This window comes from Mauremys reevesii, linkage group 17 (assembly GCF_016161935.1).
Source record: "Mauremys reevesii isolate NIE-2019 linkage group 17, ASM1616193v1, whole genome shotgun sequence".
Taxonomy (NCBI): domain Eukaryota; kingdom Metazoa; phylum Chordata; order Testudines; family Geoemydidae; genus Mauremys; species Mauremys reevesii.
The window spans coordinates 1,561,562-1,585,882 of record NC_052639.1 but is presented as its reverse complement, the minus strand read 5'-3'; the positions used below and the strand labels follow the sequence as shown (position 1 = coordinate 1,585,882).

The following is a 24,321-nucleotide window of genomic DNA, read 5'->3' as shown; positions in this document are numbered from 1 at the left end:
GGCTTTGAAAGGTAGCTGTGGCTACGGGGTAATGGAGCAGCTTGGAGACAATCAAGCAGGTGGGGAATGCGTCCAGGTTGGCAGCCTCGTCTTCATCAAGAACCACTTCACTCACTTGAGTTTGAGGTGGTCAAGCTAACTTTGAAACTTGACCTGCTTTTGCAAAGGCTGGAAGTTCCCTGCAGAGCTCAAGAACTTTTAAGTTTAAGGAGAACTGGCTTCTGGTAATGGAGGGGATCCCATGGAACATGTCAAAACTACAGCATGTGTGCAACCAAGGCACGTCCTTAGATAGAGAGAGAGAAAAAGTTAATGTTGAGTCTTACCTGTTTCTCCCCATATCGGTAAGTATTCATCCTGCTGTATGTCCAGCATTATCTCCAATCCATTGCCCGTCCCACCTTTGACTGTGGTAAGCAGGGGCCGCCCTTCTTCTCCTGAGTTAAACATGTAACATTTCCCATATTTTGTAAACACCTTCAAGAGAGAGAGAGAAAAGAGAGAGCTCCATGTAACACACCTCTTCCCAACCCGACCGCGGCTGCAGAGACATGAAAAATGTAAGAGCGGCAGAGCTCCAGAGGAAACATCTGAAGCCAGATCTAATCTGGTTTAATAATTTAGTATATTAAGTGTGTTCCTCTTTACAGGGGAAAAAAAACGGAGTAGGGTGAGAACAAACAGCGTTTTAAAGGAACGAACGAATGTTTTTGGAAATAGTTCCTCTGACTCGCACCGTGTTAGCTCTCTAAGAAACCGATATACTTGCAGTGCTTGAGTACACGTTGAACTATAATGCAACTCCCGTTTCATCCAAGATGTCACAGCAGCACAGCCAGATGCTGTTGGGCTTTCACTACCACACATTTAGAAGTGGCTCTCTCGTCTCTAAGCTCAAAAGCGTACAAATGCCTGCGCTGGAACCCAGTTTGCTCCAAGGGGACTCGGGTGAATCTAGCTGCCAGCCTCCTCCGATCCTACTGCCTGTGAAATACGTGTTTTCATTTAAGATTGTTGTTTCTTTCCATCTCCCTCCTCCCCACACAAACCCCATGACTCAAAAATAAAAGGCCTTTAAAGGCAGACACGCTACTGCTGAAGAGTGGAGAATTGGCAGGCTAGGCTAATTCTCTTTGAAGGCAGAGACAAGTGTTCTGCATACAACAGTTGGAGGTTCTGCATATGACAGTTGTTTCTTGACCCTGAGCCACCTTGCTACTGGATTTTTATTCAACAAGGATTCATTCAAGCTAAGCCAAACATCGCACACCTGGGAATTGTTCAGACACAGAGCTCCTTTTCCAACCAACGCAATAGAATTAAAACGCTGCTGTCTCAACACACTCGATATTGACACAAAGATGTAATGTACTTTTTAATCCTATCATTTAAAGCCACAGCAATAAGAAGAGGACAACTTTCTCCATTAACAGGAAGTTTTCATGATTTCCCCCATCTTTGTTTAATCCAGGGGTCTCAAACACATGGCCCATGGGCCGCATGTGGCCCGCAGAGTTATTGCTTGTGGCCTGCTATAGGCGCCGACTCTGTGGGTGCTCCGGGGCTGGAGCACCCACGGGAAAAAATTACTGGGTGCTCTGCACCCACCGGCAGCCAAGCTCCCCTCCCCCTCTGAGCATGCTGCATCTCCGCTCCTCCACCTACCTCCCAGTGTTTCCCGCCGCCGAACAGCTGTTTGGCAGCACTTAGGACTTTCCTGAAGGAACGGGGGAGGAGCAGGAAGGCCGCGCTCGGGGGAGGAGGTGGAGAAGAGGCAGGGCCGGGGTGGGGATTTGGGGAAGGGGTTGAAATGGGGGCGGGGAAGGGGTGGGATGAAGCGGGGCAGGGCCTCATGGAAGGGGTGGAATGGGGGCACGGCCGGGGGCAGACGGGGGGACATTTATGCTTCATTATAACAGGAGAAGGCGCTTCTTTGACAGCAGAGTTGGGTGAACCATTCAGTCATTGTAGCCTCCTTCCTGTTTGTGAACTGTCTGCAAACATACTAAATGAACTTAAATGTATGCATTGGCTTAACATCAGCATTTGAAATAAGATACATTCAAATTCAGGTACTCTATTGTACATACTTAAATAGAAATCCTATAGTCTATAAAGGTCTTCCAGTTCTTGTTTTATTACCGTTTTTTTTTAAATACTGACCATATATCAAATCCTGAGATTCAGGAGTTTTAAAAAAAGATTCAGGAGTTTTAAAAAAGTTAAGACGTTGACTTTGAATAGCGTACTATATTACTCCTCTTTTTTTTCATTTTTGACTATCTTTTTGTATCTTTGTATGAAAATGTCAGTGATGCGGCCCTCGGGCCAATGTACTAGTCCTCATGCGGCCCTCGTGGTGATTTGAGTTTGAGATCCCTGGTTTAATGAGTGGTTTAGTCTATGCCTCAGTTATCACCCCCTTCCCATTTAGATCTTGGGATGGAGACACTGATTTGCATGCAGTTGCTTGTAATGTCAATAGAGAAATAACACAAAGCCACACTCAGATATTTTCATTAGGAGGGGTGGCAAGTTTACTCCACTGTCCCTTGTGAGAAACATGTTATTTGATGCTTGCAGCACTGCCAACCCCCAAGAATAAAAAATCACGAGTCAGGTCCCCAAACATTACAAGCGTGGCTTAAAAATCACAAGATTAAAAAAGGAATAAAATATCGGTTCCTGTTTATTTGCCTTCTGAGGCTGGAGCATTTAGAGATCACATCTTTAAGCTCTTCTTTGAAGCCATGAGGGCCAAAAACAGACCTTTAAATAAAAGCCAAGATTCTTACACAGTCACAAGATTTCAGCAGTTGGGACTCTACCCCCCTCCTTCCCCCCGGCACCAAATACCATAAAACTCACAATAAAATCATGAGACTTGGCAACACTGTGTCCATGAGCACTCATATGGCTACTGGGTTATTCTTGAAAACATTTGTAAATCCCCAAAATGTCATATATTTTTAGCAGCGATGAGTATTTCCAGTACTGAACATCAGTACTGGGAAACGCAACATTTGCTACTCACTATTCAGAGTTTTCCAGTTTCAAAAGCTCCAGTCCTCCAATCAGAGAGCAGTTTACTCTTCATTCATAACAACCAATCAAAGCAAACAGGTCACATGAACAAACTACAAGCTGAGTGTGATTCCATTCAATGATGCACCAAATACTCACAAATAACAAGTGCATTCGCTGGGATCCAATTATCACACAAATGATTCATAAATCTAAACAAAGGCCAGACTCATCTGCTAATTTACATCCAACAAATAATTTGATCATTTCTACATGCCCAATGCAATTATCACCCATCAGTGCAGGAGCAAATGAAAAGAGGATGCTGGGAACGGACAAAAGAGCATATTTCAGTGGAGCTATCCAATCAGAGCAAAGGGAGCACAGAAAAAGTAAAGCGTTTGCAAAAATGTCCTTTTTAAACTTCTTTCCTCTGAAGTGAAAATCCCTCTTTAATATGTGACCAACGGATTAAGCTCTCCAGATCTAGAAGGTTAATCTCAACCAGCTAGATTTGGTTTAAGTTGATCCAGAGATGTTCCACATACAGAGGTGACATTTTCTAATTAGCATGGTTTAACATAAAGCAAGAAGAAAACCTATGTTAGTGCAAATCACAGGAAATCAGGAAGGTTTATATCAAAGGCAACAGAATATTCTATTAATGAACAAGGACTGAGGTCACGTCTACACTACAGACAGTATACTGGTTACTCTTTCTTGCCACTTTTCTATTCAGCAGCAGCAAATTGTATAGGGTTAGGGTTAGGGTATTGCCTTCTTCCAAAACTCATAATTGTACACCCGACTGTCCTGCAAATTGGTCTCTTTAAGGTCTGCTAATATCCAGTCCATGTACTAAGTCTTTGACCTCACCCTTGGTCATCTTCCAGCCATGATCATTGCAAGGGTCATCCTACCAATCTAACTCCGTTGCCAGCCTACTCTCTATCAGCACGTCTTCAATTAGGGCAACCCGCACTGGGTCCCTCACAATTTCATTTGGTTTGCTATCACCGAGCGCCCAACCATTTGATCCCCTCAACATCTCCATTCCCATGGTGGAGAGCATACTGATTTTTTTGGGGGGGACTGGCCTAGTCTCTGTCCCATACATTATGATGGGTCGAGTTTTGTACAGTCTACCATCTAACTTTATTGACAATTTTTTATTGCAGAGAACTGGGGTTAGCTCCCACAACCTGCACCAGTGGGTTTGGTACAATGCTGGGCATCACTCAGGAGGACACCATTGTCAACCACCATTGATCCTAGGTATTCACATTCATTCTTCTAAGCTCTCTGCCTGTGATATCCTTTATGGTGACTTCTGTTCTTTCAGTTGTCATAGCCTCAGTCTTACCAACATTCACGCCGGGTCCTGCCTGCTCAAAACTGTGTTGCCGCTGTTCAGAGTTGGTTTGCGGAGTCTCGCAGTCTTCTGTACATATCACTAAGTCATCAGCAAACATGGTGTTTCAAGGCAGTTACCTTTGTATATTCTCCTTTATCACATCCAAGACAACCACAAACAAAAGAAGGGGCTCAACACTGCCCCCTGGTGCAGGCCAATTTTTACTGGAAATTCTTGAACTAAATGAGCACCAAAGTGAAGCTAGGTAATTTTTTAGGGCTTTTTATATGAGATGGAGTTTCCAATGCCCCCTGGTGGCTTGAACATTTTAAGGGTAAAACTTCCAGCCAGAATACGTGTTTATAATACACTGGATCTACACATTAGGTTCCAGAGCAGCGCCACCCCTCCCGAGCTGCATTGCTGGGAATCCTCATCCCGACAGCATTAACTGGCCATGAAACGGAAGAAAAATTCAACCCCCTCTCTCTGTCCCCTGCAATAAAGGGAACTGAAGGGAAGGTCTATAAATGGCTGTCAGCAATGGGGAACAGTCCTTTGGGTGGGACTTGGGCAGCTATCCCTGACAGATGATCCCCGCACAGCATTCCAGAGGATGGTAAGACACTCTCACAACAGTTACCCACAGCCCGGGCCCTGCCAATACACCTCTGGAAGGAGGAAGGAATTGCTTCCCAACGGCAGATGTTGTCAATGGCTCAACCCTAAACACACATGCAAGAATAAGCATAATTCAGCATCTAGCCCCACCACGGAGCCAGATGGAGTCCTTGTCCCTGTTCTTGTCATAGCCTGGTAATGTGCCTCCTGGGACAGAGAATTTCACCTGTATAACACTCTGCACACACACAACACATACACACCATCACCGATCTAACCTAAACATCTCTCTCTGAATCTCCAAACATGCCCATGTGTCCAGCTGAACTAAACCTATAACCAAGTCACTGATCCCTGTTAAAGTCCTTCCTGCACTGCAAACAGAACCCCACACCCCCTTCCTTTCCCCAAACGGTGCAGAGTTCCGTTCCACAGATGCCGACAGCCAAACGCTGCACGGGTGCAGTGATCCTGGCTGATGGGACACGGAGACTCTTGCCCTCCTAAGGAACGGGGTGGTCGATGTTTCTGGCTGGAGTAGCAAAAACCAGCAGGAAATTTAAATCTTGAGGCAGGGAAACTAGATAGTTCAAAACGTGCAAGACCAAGTGGCCTAGCAAAGCACCATGTCTCAAAAGAAACAGGGAAGAAGATTCCTTTCCACCTCAAAGGACCAAGGATGGGATGGGATCTGCCATTAGACGCACTCTTTGTAGTCACTGACCACATCCCACGTGTACTCACAGGGCAAGCACTGGCAGGGAATGTCCCCAGAACCTGGGGTGAGTTTCACACCAGCGTGAATGGAAGGAAGGCAGATCCTCAACACACCTCCCGCTTCAAGAAAGTTTTGCTACCAGAGGTCTCTAGGGCTGTCCAGGGTGAGAAAAAGCAAAACAGGTTCATACGCCTCCACCCGAAATAGCCCCCAGGCAATATTCCCCCAGGCTGAGCTCTGTTCCAAGAAACAAGGAATAATAAAAATCAGACTGAAAATAGACACTTGAGCAACAGCCTCTGGTAGTGAAATAAATCCAGCCAGATAGTAAAAGAGTGCCCCTCCACCATTACCACCAGAGAATATGACCCCGCCCTTTATCTCCCTATGCACCAACCAGATGATTCGACCCCACCCCCTACCTCCCTATGTACCAACCAATGAATATGATCCTGCCCCCTACCTCCCTATGCACCAACCAGAGACTTTAACCCCACCCCTTATCTCCCTGTGCACGAACCAGAGAATATGAACCCGCCCCCTTCTTCACCCCCTATTTCCTTATGCACTGCCCCCACGGCATCTTGCTATGCACTGGCCCAGCCCTCTACCATCCTGTGCACTGACCAGAGGATACAACCCCGCCCACTACCTCCCTATGCACCAACCAGAGAATACAACCCCACCCCTACCTCATTATGCACCAACCAGAGAATACCACCCCACCCCTACCTCATTATGCACCAACCAGAGAATACAAGCCCACCCCTACCTCATTATGCGCCAACCAGAGAATACAACCCCACCCTTACCTCATTACGCGCCAACCAGAAAATATGACCCCGCCCCCTACCTCCCTATGTACCAACCAGAGAATCTGACCTCACCTCACTTCCCCAGAGTAGGACCACACTCCCCACCTCCCTACAAGCCCATTCACGTAATACACCCGTGCCCCCCCACTCAGAGAATACATGCCAGCTCTCTCACGACTCCACAGGCACTACAGAGAGCACAACCCCTCCCCCTGCCGCCCCTGTCCTTAAAAAACACACACGTCAAGTTTAAGTTCAACTCTAATGTGCCAACAACAATTAACACAGAGGTTGGCCGTGCTGTGAGCCCTATTAGCCGGCACACCAGTCAATGCCATCACCTAGAGAGGAACAACTGCGGATCTTTGTGATGGTCGGTACTAGCTCTTTGTGGTCCCCAGGAGGAACTCCCTACGCTGACAGCACCATGTCCTGTGCTGAGGAAGAAACTCCGCTATCCTGCTTCCATTACAGTGCTTCATGCAGGTCCAGCAGGGCCTGGAGAAGTGAGGCTTCTTTGGCAAATGAGCTAAACAACCCGCAGACCTTGCTGAGTATGGCTTGGGGTGGGGAGCCTTGAGACCGACCATGCTGGTCTCAAACAGGGGCGGGGAACCTTTTTTTTGATCAGGGGCCACTGACCCACAGAAAGAATCAGTCATGGGCCACACACAGGGCGTGGAGGCTCAGGGCTTCCCCTAGGCTCTGGGATAGGGCCAGAAATGAGGGGTTCAGGGTTAGGGAGGAGGCTCTGGGCTGGGGCCAGGGGTTGGGGCGTGGGAAGGATGAGGCCTCTTGTGGGGGGGCATGATCTAGGGTTGAGCTGGGGGGGCAGGATAGGTCAGTGGTTTGAGCATTGGTGCGCTAAACCCAGGGTTGTAAATTCAATCATTGAAGGGGGGCATTTAGGGATCGGGGGACAACCTGTCAGGGACAGTACTTGGCCCTGCTAGTGAAGGCAGGGGACTGGACTCAATGACCTTTCAAAGTCCCTTTCAGTTCTAGGAGACAGGTATAGCTCCATTTTTTTTATGAGGGGCTTGTGGTACAGGAGGGGCTCAGGGCTGGGGCAGGGGGTTTACATGTGGGTGGAGGGTCTGGGAGGGAGTTAGGGTGCTGGGGCAGGGGGTTGGGGTGCGGGAGGAGGTTTGTGGTGCGGCTTTGGGAGGGAGTGTGGGTGCAGGAGGGGACTCAGGGCTGGGGCAGGGGGTTTACATGTGGGTGGAGGGTCTGGGAGGGAGTTAGGGTGCTGGGGCAGGGAGTTGGGGGTGCGGGAGGAGGTTTGTGGTGCGGCTTTGGGAGGGAGTGTGGGTGCAGGAGGGGGCTCAGGGCTGGGGCAGGGGGTTTACATGTGGGTGGAGGGTCTGGGAGGGAGTTAGGGTGCTGGGGCAGGGGGTTGGGGGTGCGGGCTCCAGCTGGGTGACGCTTACCTCACGTGGTTCCTGGTTGGCAGCACAGCAGGGCTGAGGCAGGCTCCCTGCCTGCCCTGGCTCCGTGCTGCTCCCAGAAGCAGCCGCCATGTCCAGCACCTAGGCAGAGGGGCCAGGGGGGTCTGTGCGGTGCCCGCTGCCCACGCCCACAGGCACCACCCTTGCAGCTCCCACTGGTTGTAGTTCCCAGCCAATGGGAGCTGCGGAGCCAGCACTGGGGGCAGGGGCAGTGCGTGGAGCTCCCCTGATCACCCCTGCACCTAGGGGCCGCAGGGACATGCTGGTTGCTTCCGGAAGCTGCATGGAGCTGACTGGACTTTTAATGGCCTGGCAACCCCAGCTTCCTCCCGCAGCGGGACAAGCCGGGCGCTCGCTGCTCCAGTCCCGGGGGCGGGTGCTGAGGTTCGGGGCTTCCGGCCCGCAGCGAGGAGACTTGCTGCAGGCCGGATAAAATGAAGCAATGGGCCGCATCTGCCTGGCAGGTTCCCCACCCCGGTGTAAAATAAAGACTCAGAGGGCAGTTGGAGAGTGTCAAATAACTCCCACAGGAGCTAAGGACCATCCCAGACTTCCCCACCCTCCTCTCTGAGTGTGTGGGGCGCTTCTTCCAATTGCCTTCACCAACACACACAGAGCAGCATAGGCATAGACTAAAACTCTACCAAAACAAAACACTACACTGCACACACACTCCTCCCCCCGGGAGAGAATGGACCATACGTGACTGACTGGAAAGCATTCAGATACCACAGCCGTGAGGACAGCACAGGAACCTGGACAGAACAGAACACAGGGCTTGAGTCTGTATCCACAGCCTTAACCAGTGGGCCATCACTTCCCTACAAACCGTCCAAGAGGCGATCAACCTTAATTTATAATAGCAGTTAAAGAACCATTGCCAAATCCAGGCACACTAACATCTATATACCCTCGAGTAACTCTACATGGAACAGAGCCGCACTCTTCCGGCATTTCCTGTCTGTCTTCTGAATGATGGTTTGGAGGATAATTTCCAGCGGAATCTCTCCTCATACTGAGTTCCTTACACTTTGACATTATGCTGAGCAATGTCAGAGTATACGGAACCCTAAAGGAGACAATTTAATCTCGGTTTGTTTGACGGGAGGGTTTAGGAGAAAAGGGGAATGTTTTTGTTAACATTTTCCTGAGTGTGGCAGCGGTACTTTTAACTTTAAACAAACAACAACAACAACAAAAGACAAGCACAGACCAGGGAAACTACAAACACCTACCTTGAAACACATCTATAAAATGCCAGATTTTTCAGTGATGGATCACTTCTGACAGCTCATCTGAAAATCCATGTTAAAGTCCAAAGACAAACATGCTCTAAATTTGTGAAATGGTATTTAAGTAACACAATGACCCTTCTTACCTAGTGCCTAGAGGGGAAAAAATGTGTGTTCAGTGAAATTAAAATGCAGGTTATAGATGTCTCCAAGATGCTGCAATTTATAACTCAAAAGGCAATTATTTCTAGTGCCTAGAGAGACAGATATAGATCCCGCTGAATGTCAAACCAAACCAATATTCCAAACCAGATTCATATTCAAGACATGACTAAACCCGATCAGAATAATAGAATAAAAGGTACTTTACTGTTTATAACAAGTCTATATGGGACAGAGAGTTTGCCTGGCAATCAATTATCGTTTTAGTATAGAGAAAAATTACAGTAAAAGCAGAAGTCTGTAAATTACTTTTTAAAACCCAGACAAAAAATGTGGAATGGAGTCCACCCAGAAGACAAAACGTTATCTGCTGGATAAAGATATTATCCATTTAAAAGAGGGTGAATTAACATGTCTACCAACCATCTTCCCTAGGAGGGAAGGAAGCAAAGACTGGCAGACATCTATTGTAGGTAGCTACTTTCCTAAGGAAGTTTTGGGAGTAAGACTGGAGACAGGAAAGTGTGGAAACCTTTCAGAACTCTAGAGAAGGGGATGCTAGCGGAATGATGGATAGATCAACACTGTGGGGAACTGAGATCAGTTAGTTTCCTCCAGATGATATGATAATGGCCTCTAGCACTGTGGAGATGAACTAGCTGAAAGGCCTGAAAGACCAGCTGGGTGGGTGATGAAAAGGAGAAAGATCTCTACCAGGCAGGGGCGATGCTATCTTGTGTTGGCATGGCAAAGGAAGTCAGGCAATGGATTGATTTCATGAGATATAAGATTGTCTATCCTCTCTAGCTAAACTACGGATGCCTGCCTTGTCCAATGAGGTATCTTGTGCAAAACTGTTTATTTTTATTTTAATGTGAGCTTTTTCTCACTTTTTTCAATAAATCTTTTAAAACTCAATTATTTGATTAGTGAATTGTTGGTCAAGTGATTTCCCACAGACGGGCCCAACACTGTTGGGCTCTATGGAGAGGTAGTGAAAGGTAAGCAGCCAGGCTGGGTGAAAATTTCCCATCAACACTGTTTTTTGAAGGAAAATTGGTTTTCACCAAAACCTTTTTTTTTTTTTTGCTAAAAGTGCCTGCTCCAACAGATGACTATTTTGTAAAAAGCAAAGCATCCCAAAACTGAAATATTTCCATTTGGCTCGCTCACCGTGGTGCCCCATGGGAGCTGTAGTTCAGTTTCCTCTTGTGTCTGTTCTCCTCTATGGGTGTGGCTCCCAAGATGGACTACATGTCCCATGATTCATAATAGCTAGGTACTCCCAGGATGCAACTACCTCCGCCCGCCATGTATCATGGGAGATGTAGTCTGGCGAGGGAGTCTGGCCTATAAAGGAGATTGTAACATGAGGCACTGGAACTAAAACGTCTATGAGGCATCTCGGCAGAAATTCCAAATCAAAATATTTTGGATCTCAATCTTTTGCCAAAAAGTCATTTTTTTCCGTGGGAAATTTAGATGGAAACTATTTTTTGGTTTGTTTTTGTGGAAATTTTCCATGACAAAAAAAAAATCTCATTTTCTGACTAGCTCTAATTAAGTGTTTATGGAGTCTCAACCCCCATTCAAGGTCTCGGTCAAAGGGACACAGACAGAGATTTCTCTGCCATTAAGGCATGTTCAGAAGAAGCTGCAGGAGCCAAAGGAGGAGACCAGAACTGATGGGGGATGAGCGACAATCCATATGACATCACGGATAAGGAAGAAGAGAAGTTCAGCAAGAAATAGGGCTGTGTTTCTGCACGGTTGGTAATAGCAGAAATCACAGATCAACATGTTCTCATGGCTCCAAGATCTCTCCAGAAGTATCCACAGAGCAGATGGTAGCATTGAGTCCTTTTGCTATTTCAGAGGAAGTGCTAAGAAGGCACAGTCCACTTAGCACTATACAAACGTGTCACAAGATTACGGGATCCATTTGTTCACACAGTCGAGCAAGAGATGATGGTGCATTATTTAAAACCAAACAGCAGCTATGAACAGCAAATCCCCACTGATACCTACACTAAACAGGTTTATGAATTCTTAAACGGCAGAGAGGGATGAGCATCCTAAAGAGATGAGCATTTCTTGCCAGCGTGCTGTGCTGTCTCTCTGGGCTTACAGATCACTACAGAGGCACCAAACTGGCACAGAGGACCAGAGCATCCCTCGGTTTTAGATGCGCAAGGGAGAAACAAAACAAAAATATTATCGCCAAGCAGAGTTTTGAGCCCGAAAAGGACTCGACTGTTGGTTTAGCATGGCAGGGATGCAGATGCTGCAGTATAAATCCCCGAGGGTACATCTACATTGTGATAGAAGACCTGCAGCATGGCCAGGGCTGGCTTCTGGCTCGGGCTGCGGGGCTATAAAATGGGAGTATAGACCCCACGATGGGGGAGGATGTCTGAGCCCGGGCGCCAGTCTGAGCCCAAATACCTATGCTGCTGTGTTTAGCCCCATGCCTTGAGCCCTGCGAGCCCGAGTCAGCTGAGACTTCGTACTGCAGGTTTTTTATCACATTGTAGACGTACCCCGAGACCGATAGCCTGGGGTAGGAAACTGATGCAAATTTGGCCCACGGGAGCAAAGGGAGCAGCGGAGCCAAACGAGCATCTTCCCCCAAGCCTGTGGACACCTCGGCAGGCACATGATGTATGTTCGGGCGGTCTCACTTCTGGAGGAGGCGGGATGGTTCCAAGGGCAGGCTGCTTGGGGCAGCATTGACCCACGGCAAACGCTGAGCAACAGCAATGCTCAGTGGTTTGAGCATTGGCCTGCTAAACCCAAGGTTGTGAGTTCAATCCTTGAGGGGGCCATTTAGGGAACTGGGGTAAAAATCTGTTTGGGGATTGGTCCTGCTTTGAGCAGGGGGTTGGACTAGATACCTCCTGAGGTCCCTTCCAGCCCTGATATTCTATGATTCAGCAACCCCTCCTGCTCTGCACCGCTGGGTGTGGGAAGGGGACAGGGCCCAGGTCAAAAGATCAGCTAATGGCAGCAGCATGACGTCTCAGCGAGCCACGCTACACAGAAGTGTTGCAGAGCAGCACAGAGGCTCTAGCTCTCAAAGTGTCCCTGGCAGGCAAACCCTGCAGATCCCAGAACGTTGGCAGGGGTTGAGTACCACTCACCCCACCCCCTCCGTTGGCCCTGTTGCAGAGAGGTGGTAGGATTAACCTTAATTGTCCACAATTATTCCTGGGAGGGGAAGCCACAGCAAACTCTGGATCGCATGGTGTAAAAGGCCACAGAAATGCCAGTATAAACTCTGGCCTAAATATTCAAAAGAGATTTTGGGTGCCCAACTTGAAAGACAATAATGCAATATTCCAGACCCAGCCTTGCTTGGGACAAAAAGCACTGATGGAGTGTTAGGCACTGCAGTTGGTACATCTTAATATACACTGGCTAGGAATGATGCACTCAAATGAAATACCTTGAAATCTTTTTTCCCAACAGATGTGGCTATTGATGTCCCTTTGATCTTTGTATTATGTTAAACCTGGAGCCCTGGTTTCTCTGCCAAGGAATCTCTGCCAAGCAAAATGTTTTCCATCTTTCGGAATGTCAGGTTTAATCTGGAGCTAACAGAAGCGATGAAACTGGAGTTCTGGGTAGCAGAACTATAAAGCTGCCAGAGATGCGTTTACAGGCGAGGTTTTACTTTCGGCCTCCCCAGCTGAATTATCCTATTGGGGCATGTCAAGGAACGCTGGCAGGAAAGACTGAGAGATGTTTTGTTGGAATCTATTCGATGCGTGCGCACACCCCTTTGGGCACAGATGCCATATGACTCTTTGGGAAGCATTGAGGTGGCATCTCAGGCTATATACGAGTATGCTGTGCTTAAATAAGAACTCATCGAGGTCTCAGATAACGCCTGAGGCTAAGTCAGACTTATGTTGGCATTAATATTGTTCTTCCTATAAACTAGAAACGCGCAGGGTCCCAACTGCACATTAATCAAGCACTCCAGTCAAGCAGCTATATAATATATAGTGCTGCTAATAACGAGCCTCTCACTTCATTCTGGTTTCCTTGGAGCTGGACAAGACTGGATATTGTGGTGTATTGAAAAACATGTTAAATTTATATGCTATCACTTAAAATTCTCACAGGGTTTTCTGGTTCTACTTGCAGACTAGGAGGCTCTGTAGGGAAGCATGTGATCCGGATCTAACAGCACTCAGTTTACAAAGAGCCCAGCTATAAAAAGGTGGAGTTGAGTAGTGCCTTCTGCCTTAGAGAGCAGCCTGCTTTGTCTCTCTCTGTTTTTTATTCTAGTGTGTTAAGGTTCTTGATTTTAAGTAGTGTTACACTGTGACCTCCCACAGGGTATTTCGTGTTTGTATCTAACGTTTGTGTTTTTAAGCCATGAACATATCAGATATGCTCTTTTAAAGTTACAATAAATACAGAATAACAGGTGCCTCACTGTGTGAGAATTCAGACCCACATGTTCTCTCCTTCAAGACCGTTTCAGCTCCAGCAGCACAAATACACAAAGACTAACACATTCAATCGAATAAGAGGCATTACCATTTCCTTCATATTCAGGCAATCAGTCACTCACTAATCGCATATTGGTGCAAGCATTTATTTGACTGGTGAGTACTTATGGAGGGTCCTTATGGCCGACATAAATCACCTATACAGCTCTCACGGCAGTTTAGCATTGGTTGAGTGGGTATTTAAAAAGAAATACCGTGCTAATATTCTGGTAGCAATTGGATAAACTCTAATGGTCAGGCTCAAAATATTTGAAATGAGGGCTGACACATAAATTAAGCAAATTGGATACAGTCTATACGAGTCCCCTCCAGCACTAATTACCTTGAAGGAATAACAAAAGGATGGGAGAACAACATGGCAATAGATGCTATTAAGAGTACTGCTTTGTTCTATTAGACATTCTGCTCTCAAGGACGTTTAGAGTCACAGCTGCACTAGCTAACTCTGTGCTTTGTTTCTCCAAGGACAGATATACCTAATGACCCAGTGGACACTAACAATAAGTCTGGCTTCTTTTCAAGAGGTGCCGGGGAGACAAGTTATTTTAACTTGCAAAAGAAAATGTGAGCAAGCTCAGAAAGTCACCACTCACCCAGCTCTGTCATTTCATTTAGGTCGGTGGGTTTTGGGGGGCAACCCAGACTCCTGAGGGGTTGTGTCACCGCCTACCCGGTAACCCTGAGTGCCTCACCAGACCTTGCTGCTGTAGCTCCGCACCTGGGATGTTCACAACCATTTCACCAGCATGCAGGTCACACCCTAAGCGTCTGTGTGCTAGAGAGCCCATGGTCCTCAGCCCCCCAGTCCCGCCAACTCTAGCTTCCACCAGCCTTCGTTACAACCAGCAGGGTGACTCCAAGAAACTGCCAGCCCCAGATTGTCCCCAAACCATGTGCGCTGAAGTGTCCAGCCTTCTCCTAGATTGTTCAGAGAAATAGGAAGGGTGTTTGTGCCTTATCATCGCAGCTTATTAACTTCACTGGAGTTAATTCACCTTCCATTTAAACACAGCACTGAGCTGGTTTACAGTAAAAAATGAAACAAGAGGACACAGGTAAAGCGATGCTAAGTAAAAGGAATTACGTTAGGAAGGGTTACAAGCAAAACAAAACTGCAGCGAAAAGTCTAAAGTTTAAGGTACGATCTTTGTCTGTGCATGCTTCTCACTATAGTCAGTTCCCAGAGGGCTAGTCTACACTTACCTGCCGGGTCGACGCGGTGAGTTCGACTTCTCGGAGTTTGAATTATCGCGTCTAATGTGGACGCGATAGTTCGAACTCCCCGCGCGCTCCGGTCGACTCCGGTACTCCACCATTGCAAACGGCGGTGGCGGAGTCGACCTTGGAGCCGCGGACTTCGATCCCGCGGCGTCTGGACGGGTAAGTAGTTCGAACTAGGGTACTTCGAGTTCAGCTACGCTATTCACGTAGCTGAACTTGCGTACCCTAGTTTGACCCCCGCCCTTAGTGTAGACCTGCCCAGAGACTTCAACCCCCCTTTGGTTGAAGGACCCATCTTTCTCAGCTTGCAAGAGCTCATGTGTCTCTCTGGTGATGGATGCCAAAAATGGGTTCTCTCCTCGCTTATATTTTCCAAAGTTCAATGATCTTGTTTCAAGAGGCAGGATGACCTTGTGCTGTCTTCCCTTTCCTGTGGGCTTCCCATCTCCCTGTATGCCAGTGGGGCTTCCATCGGTTGTGATTCCACCACGTTTCATTTGCATAGGAAACAGATTGCTGTGGCATTCCCTCCTGTCTGGGCAGACTGAATAGACTAATATCAATGAGCATCCATAATTCCTTATATAGCGTTAATCCATACAGTTCACAATGATACTGATCACCGGTGTGATCATTAGCTTTCAGAAAAGACCTCATTCTGTCTATAATACAGTAATATTGTCTACAAACAGTTGTTTCAAATGTTTATAACTTGAGGTTAAGCACAGGCACCGACCTTATCATTTTCCTGGGGGTGCTCAACCCCCGCTCCACCCCAGGCCATGCCCCCACTTCACCCCTTCCGCCAGTAGCGAAAAAGCAAAATAGCACGATTTAAATAAATTTACATATGTTTGCATAAACCCAGTTGGTAGCATTCTTCCTTTTACGCCAGGACTCTATGGGCTGGTCTATACTACAGAGTTAGGTTGATGTAAATCTTACTCTGAGAGCGTGTACACTAAAGCATAGTTCCACAGATGTAACTCACCCACTACACCGACTTCATAACTACACTTCCAGGAGAGGCGTAGCACTTCGGTTGACCCAGGTAGGTTGACACAGCCAGGGCCGGCTCTAGACCCCAGCGCGCCAAGCGCGCACTTGGGGCGGCATCCCACGGGAGGGCAGCAGGCAGCAGGCATGCCTGCGGGAGGTCCACCGGAGCCGCGGGACCGGCGACCGCCAGAGCGCCCCCCGCGGCGTGCCGCCCTGCTTGGGGCGGTGCAAATCCTAGAGCCGCCCCTGGACACAGCGTTGGTGTAGACACTCCATTGCTTACATTGGCTGTTGTCTTTCAGAAACCATCTCACAATGCCCCACATTAGCAGTTAAATGGGTGCGGACACCCACCGCTGAGACAAGGTGCATCATGTGGACGCGTAAAACCGATTCAATTACTGCAGTGGCTGCATGTTGACATAACTTCGATCGGCTTCGTTTTGCAGCGCAGACTGGCTCGAAGTCCAAGCTTGGGCTGAGCAGGCACTGTTACTGCCAAATACCAGCTTTCAGATGAGATTCAAAGCCAAGCTCCTGAGCCTCTGTGGTTATGCAACATCCAGAAGCCCTTTAAAAGGTGTTAGAATATGGCCAGAAGGCTGGCATTAACTCAGGCAATAATTACAACCTGCCTTCATAAATTCTCCTTGTCATTTCGTTCAATACACTCTTCTTTCATGTACTAATCTTGCCCTCCCTGCGCCGTAGGATCTGAACATGCCACAAGGTTTTATGTATTTATCCACAGGCACCAACTCCATGGGTGCTCCAGTGCTAGAGCACCCACAGGAAAAAAAACAGTGGGTGCTCAGCACTCGCCAGACACAGCTGTTTGGCAGCTTGGGGAGGGTGGAGAGCAGTGTGCAGCAGGTGGGCGGGGGCCTTGGGGAGAGGGTGGAGTGAGGGCAGGAAGAGGCGGAGTAAGAGCAAGACCTCGGGGGAAGGGGCGGGGCCTCAGGGCAGAGTGGGGGTGGAGCACCCCAGGGGAAAACTAGAACTCGGCACCTATGTCCTCACAAACCCCCCATTGTACAGATGAGGAACTGAAGCAACGAGAGGCTAAGTGATTCATCCAAGGTCACTCAGAAGGACTGTGGCAGAGCAGAGAATCGAGCCCAGGTCTTCCAAGTCTTGGGTTAGTGCCCAAGCCACTGATAAGTGGCACTGCTGCTGTATTTGCAGCCTGGAAATGGCTGCATTTCAGGGACCGAAGAGACCTCTGTTACACACAGGCTGCAGAGCAGTTTAAAATCTGTTGGGACGGAAGATGAGGTTATAGTGGTCCTGGGGAGAGCTGGAGGGAATGTGCATTGTGAATATGTGGATCTATAAATATGTATTTAGGTTCCCGATGCTGCCGGGTGTTGAAATGTTCATTCACACTGCAGCAGGACGCGTTGATTCTGCCTCACGCAAGAATGGGCATGTTGATGCCATTGTATTTTCCTGCCCTGGAGATGGTTAGCTATTAAAATAGCTACAGATTTTGCAACAAGAGCCCTCTGGATCCTTCAACAGTAAACCACATTAAACCCCTCCCCCAACACAGAATAAGAGTGCAATGAGCTCAGACCACCAGTGACAAGGGAGGACAAAACGTATCGATTTAAAATGTTAACGCTAACAACCAGGCCTTTGTAATCTCACTGGCTTTTCAACTGCATGGCCCTGGCGTCCTTCTCCAAGGGGCACTGAACACCAATATCCGTATTTTCACAACAAGGCAGCTGCACCAATGCTACGTTCAGGGCTCGGGGGGTTTAACTGTGTGCAGACAATGACACGCCCACCTGAGCCTTGACCATTGAAACCATTGTTAGGCAGCTGCACCAGGCCTGGGATACAGGCACTCATTTGACTAAAGCCGTGTCGTGTGACCTCGTGGTGTCCTTCTTGGAGGGTTTGCACAAACATAGTCATGAGCTCGGTCACTGCAGAACGTGTAGTTATTACTGTAAGAGGGGACAGAGGCCGCTAGCCTCAATAACCATAGATATGGACAAGTCTGTTTAAATTCCCAGCAGCCTTAATTCCCAACAACAGTTAGGTGAGGGAGGAAGTTAATGAATGGTTAGAGAGCAGGAAAGTTATTTTCTCTGCAGAGATTGTGTAGCTCTGAACAGTTACTGAAAAAAACCAAGCTTCCGAGATACAGGACCATTATCGGATGTATTGTTTTACAGGGACGTGAGACGAGGCACTTACTAAGAAGGAAGAAATGGCAGCAAAATACCTTCAAAAATCAAGTGTTGAGACCAACTTTTGGGGTAGTAAGGGAGAATGACGGGTGGAGAAGGTCTAGCAGTGAAGTGCAGGAGGCTACAGAGAACCAAGTAGAGTCAGCCCTGGTCTACACCATGGGGTTAGGTCGAATTTAGCCACGTTAGGTTGACATGTACCCAAACCCACCCTTGACAATGTTTTTGCCCCATCAGGCATTGGGAGCTTAACCCAGAATTCCAATGGGCGGTGGAGACTGCGGGAAGTGTGGAATAGCTACCCACAGTGCACCGCTCTGAAAGTTGATGCTAGCCACGGTAGTGAGGACGCACTCCACCAGCTTAATGCACTTAGTGGGGACATACGCAATCGACTATATAAAATTGATTTCTAAAAATCGACTTCTATAAAATCGACCTAATTTCGTAGTGTAGACATACCCTCAGTGTAGTTCAATCCCAACATCTCCAGGGGGCAGCATATGTGGTTAGGATGAGAGAAGACAGACCAGGTAAGCGTCCCTTGGAAGAACATCCTCAGGATGTCCTAATTCGTGTCTGACCAAGGGAAGGTAACACTGAGCCAGACTAATGAGCTCTTCATAGGAATTACCATCTCTGAGAAAAATATGCCCTTAACAGAAACAGGTGGGGGCAACGTGTGGGAGCCACCAAACACCTCCATGGTCCACAGAGCCTTGGGGGGATGGTTACACTCTTTCCTCTGCCCAGAAATGAAGCGAGCAGTGAAACAACGCAGACTCCTCCTTGTTCAGCCCAGCTCCGCCGCACAAAGGATCCGCTGCAGAATTTTGTCACTCACAGATTTGCACCTGGGAGTAATGAATGTTTTTCAGCAGCCATTCATTGCTGTATCCATGGGGCTCCCAACGTGCAATTATGGCAAGAACACACATCTTGCAGCTCATAATCACCTGGATTTCTTTAACAGCTGCAATTTCTTTCATGCATATTAGGGTATGGAAAGAATTTAGCACCAACGCCATCCCCAAGCCCCAACCCGTGTCCTTGCCTACAGTGCTAGGGCATCTGGAATAATAATGACCTTTTTCTTTGGGCCATTTGCTGGCCAATTTTTAAACCTGTGTTCCAGTTTCAGGCTGACCAGTTTAAGAATCAAATACTTATGTGGTACTTTGTCAAAGCCGTTGCCATACTCTGAATAGAAAACCTGGTCAGCTGCCTCCCTGACATCCTCTCGGAAAAAAGAAATGAGGTCAGCTAGGCACGATGCAATTGGCCATTGACAAATCCAGCTCATCAAATGCCTTTCATTACTTCAGACCCAATTAAAATGATGCAGTCTAACCAGACGACCCATTTTCCCGTTGTAACAATGGGGAAACATCAACCTCCCTGAAAGCCTCTATTGCTGCCCATCTACTGGCACAACTGAATCTATACAGGGCATCAATGGTATTGTTAAATAGGTTTTCAGATACCAAAGAACAGAACAGATCAGATCCCAGACATTCTTTGTATTCTAGGGTACAAATTCATACCTTCCAACATCCTCTAACAAAAATAAAATAAAATAGCACACATTTAAATAAATTTACATATGTTTGCATAAATCCAGGCACAAATTATTATAACCACTTGCCTAAGAATTGTGTCTTTTGAGCCTGACTGTGGATAATCTCCACTGTGGGCAGCAGAAGATGATTTTAAAACATTTTAGACCCAAGGTCATTTCTTCAAACCCACAAATAACTCCTCATTTGATATCAAATCCCCAGTCCCATCTTTACAGCAGCTCAGCTGAGCACCAGAGAAATCAGTAGATTGGGTGATTTTCCACGGAAAGAGCCCTGGAGCAGCAGGCTCCTTGGAAAAAAAGTATGCTTGGCATCCTGGCTTCCTGGTTTACGACAGCAGAGAAGGGAAGGTGTTTGTCTGATGTTTTGCAAGTCCGATGCCAAGGGTTATTCACTGACAAAAAAAACATTGTTAATGCAGAGTCGGTGGCCCAGTGGTATCTTGTGCTCTTCCAAAATGTCAAATATTGTAACTCTCGGACCTCTGAAAACCTGACTTCCCTCAGAGCGGCAGCTCTGCACTCACACCTCAGATCCCGGCTGACACATGGGAGGCATGGAAAAGGGACTCAGATCCCTTCCCTTCCTCACCCCAAGGGACAGAGCCCTGAAGATGTTGGCATAAATGAGGGTTCAGGGAGAGGGGTTCAGACCCCCCCAGATCCCAATAGAGAGCAGGGCTCAGAGTTCCTCTGAGGGGCAGGGTCCCCTCAGATCCCAGCTCACATGTGGGGGGAGTAAGGAGAGGAGCTCACAGGCAGGGTTTCCACAGATGCTGGCTCACTCAGGAAGTCAGGGAGAGGCGCTCACACCTCTCCAGAAGCACGTGGTCCCCCAAAATCTTTGCACAGACATATGAGGGGAAGGAGGAAGAAAAAGAGTGTCTTAGACCCCACCTCCCCTGAGGGGCATCGTTCCCCTGATCCTGGGTGTTGAGAATGACAGTTATTTGCATTATTTTTAAATGAACAGCAGGTGCACCTCACTTCAACTGCTTGACATCATCCTGCCTGACTGCAAGATGTTAAATCAAAGGAGACAGAGGTTGGGGAAACAAACCAATGGCAAAAATAAGGTCCTACCAGAGAGAATACCAAGGGTCCTTGAGGAAACAACGAGGACTCTATTAACTGGGGAATCCCCTAGCAAGGTTTATGCTTTCCAGGCCCAAACCTAGGCTCAAAGGGCGTATTGAATTCTTCAAGATCCCGGCCTATGAAGGACGTGGTGGCAGAGGGGTTGAGGGTGCAGCCACAGCTGGGTGGAGCCTCTGACAGACAGAGACACAGAGAGGATGCTGCAGGAGCTGTCTGTCAATCCCAGTCCAGGAGTAGGAAGGTCTGGGATGAAATTTACCCAGCACTAGCAAGGAAAGAATCAAGTATAGGTAAGAACCGGGCATCTGGACTTCTGTTGTTTTATCCCTTTTCTCTTCTTGTTCTGTACCTTTGGTGAATGAACAATGAGCTCCACTATAATATGAAGATCTTGCATCAGTGCCCTTGTGGCCTTTATGTGAATGTGTTCATTGTACCCAGAAAACCTGAATCTCTTCCTCAAGACTTTAAAAGGATCTTAAGCTATTAAAACAAAAAGAATTTAAAAAAAAAAAATCTCAATTGCTTTTCACTAAAAGAAATCTCCAGGTCTCAATTCTGCAGTCTGATCAGACTTTGCCACTCAAAACGGCGACCTTTCTGAATGCAAGTACTGCAGTCATGTACAAAAATCCCAGCTGCATGGGTTACATAAAATAGAAAAACTCCACTGACCTGCAATTTATCACTACAGCTGCACAATGGAAATCCAGCTCTTATTAGTTGCCAGTTATCTATTGAGTGTTTATATATAAAGATCGATGTATATAATGTTACGAGTGGCTAGCATTTTGCATCAGCATGATCTATGCATTGTATTAATGCAATATCCAATATTTCACAAATCATAGAAATTAGCGATGGAAAAGTGCGTCCTAAAATAACGGGTCATCCAGCTGATTCCTGTGCCAGTACAGAATTGCTCCTCATAAGAGCTCTAGAGGAAGTCAGTCTGTCTCCTTACAGTGTAAGATAAACATACACAATGCAACAATGGAACTGATTACTTAAATAGCACGTGATGAGGACATCTAATGTCCATTCCCTGGAAACAGATTCATCTTGAGTAAAGAAAAGGCAGGGTCTGTGGCAGACTGTCACAGTACTGAGGGATCAGGTTTCCCCAGTTGCAGACAAGGAGGGAAACAGCTCTGGGTGAATCTTGGTTCTACTCTGAAAAATTACTATGTAAAAATGTCCCCTTCTACCTCAGCCAGCTGGGTAGGTAGAGTCAGATCTTTTTGCTACCTTTTTCCTCCTTTTAGCTTTGCAGAGCCAGCACAGGTGTGGGACAGTGGACAGGACTCTTTTCCAGCTCATGCGTTAGCAATCCAACTGCAACATTTTTATTGATGGTGATGTGAGAAACTTAACTTTCAAATTCCAGGATGAATTTGACGCGCCAGCGGACTGAAACCCCATCTTTGTGCTTGTAAGCCACACAGATTTGATTTTAAAGTCATTGAATGGCAATAAACATGGACCATGATGATGCCATTTTTGCAGCTACTTTCCAGAGCGGATCTGCACTCTAAGAGATTGTGGGATTTTCAATATTCTGATGCAGACAATGTCTTCTATAACCTTAGCTGCCCAGTTCTGCATTTCCACGGTAAGAAGTGGCCATCTGTCACGTCACCTCTGTCTCGTAGCGGGGTAATACAAATTGCTCTTTATAACTTTCCACTTGGGGGCAGAATCAGATTTAGACGATGGAAAATGTCTAGCAATGCAATCAAGCTCGTAGCAGTAACCGAGCTGCACTATTCACTGCAGTCCTGAGCCAGCATAGCTAAATTTCGGATGCAGGGTAGCTTTTCAAAGACAGCCTTGCAGAGACTGCGTTAATAGGACAGAAAGGTTGTAAAGGCACAATTTGAAAAACAACACAGTTGTGAGACCATTGGGCAATATCTGCTCGCAAACAAACTGCACACAAGAACTAAAAATATAACATAAGAACCCCTGGATGTCATAGACCAGAAAGAACCCACGTATGCTGTACAGATCCTTTGGCAAAGGTATTAACACCATTTAGTCCTTTCATTTAAATTACTGTTTAGAGCCCCAGTTCAGCAAGACACTTTAAAAGACAACAGAGTCCTGTGGCGCTTTATAGACTAACAGACGTATTGGATGGAGCATGAGCTTTCGTGGGTGAATACCCACTTCATCAGACGCATGTGGTGGAAATTTCCAGAGGCAGGGATAAATATGCAGGCCAGAATCAGTCTGGAGATAACGAGGCCAGTTCAATCAGGGAGGATGAGGCCCTCTTCGTGTAAAAGAAAATACCCTGGGAACCTGGAGCTGCAAACAGCAGGAAATCAATCTGCACAAAACTCATTTGGCGTGTCGGTTTTAACTAGGAACATCCAGGGGTCGGGTTGGCTGCATCCCATTCTTAGCATAACGAAGATGGGGACAGGAAATGGGGATTTATTTATAAGAAGCCAAGACTCTTTGCAACTGTCAGCGCCGACTAGAGTATTTGTGTATTTCAGAGAGAATTCCTCACTTGCCTGCTAATCAGTTTCAGTTCAATGATTATTCATAAACACCAGGCCGGGATTAATAAATGCCCTACCTGTCACCAGGGTTAGAATTCAGCTACCAGGACTACTGCGACGTTTCCATTTAGCTTGACCTGCCACCGAGAGATAAACAGCATCCTTGAACTAACCAGCGTCGGCTGTGACATAATTCAGGCACTGCCTATCACCTGCACACGCACAGCATTGCAAAGTGGCCTCCTACTAGAATTAAAAGGGATCAATAAGATGAGAGTGAAAGGAAAAGAGAGATAGGAAGCAGGTGCAGCTAAATTAATGATTTTAGACGCAGACACTCTTTCTAAAGGTTTATAATCTGCATACTTGGCTGCACTGCCTGGCTGTGTCTCCAGAATACTAAGGGAAGAGAAAAACAGGACGGTACTACTGGAGGTGCACATACTGCGATGCACCTCTACAATAAACAACTGCTTCTCAGCTCCTTATTATCAATGCACCATTGCAGGCCGTGATGCAGACAAGGTTCCTGCTGTTTGATAATGACCTAGTGCTGAAAAACATACTTGTGATGTGAGACCCACAGAAGAGTTAACCAGCTCTCATTAGTGGCTGGGTTTCTAGTGTCTCACCCTCCGGGTATGTTCAAGCCATGTGAGCATGTCCTGGTCACACCATGCTTCTACCTTGTGCTTGGTTGAGTGAGCTGTCTGGGGAAGGAGCCAAAACATTGCTCTTCAGCTTGCTTATGGAGTTGCTTTTCATCTTTTTAATAAAGTTATATTTAGGCTTGGCCAAATTCAATTAGGAAGGGTTTTT

At 47.1% G+C, this 24,321-nt stretch overlaps 1 protein-coding gene across 1 annotated transcript in view; it reads right to left on the bottom strand.

Moving 5' to 3' along the window:
* The window catches only part of LOC120384907 (acid-sensing ion channel 2), a 1,047,281-nt gene that overhangs the window by 170,209 nt on the left and 852,751 nt on the right, over positions 1-24,321 (bottom strand). The window contains exon 2 of the mRNA XM_039504006.1: positions 327-477. Within this exon, the coding sequence (XP_039359940.1) occupies positions 327-477 (151 nt within the window). The remainder of the gene's footprint in view (positions 1-326; positions 478-24,321) is intronic.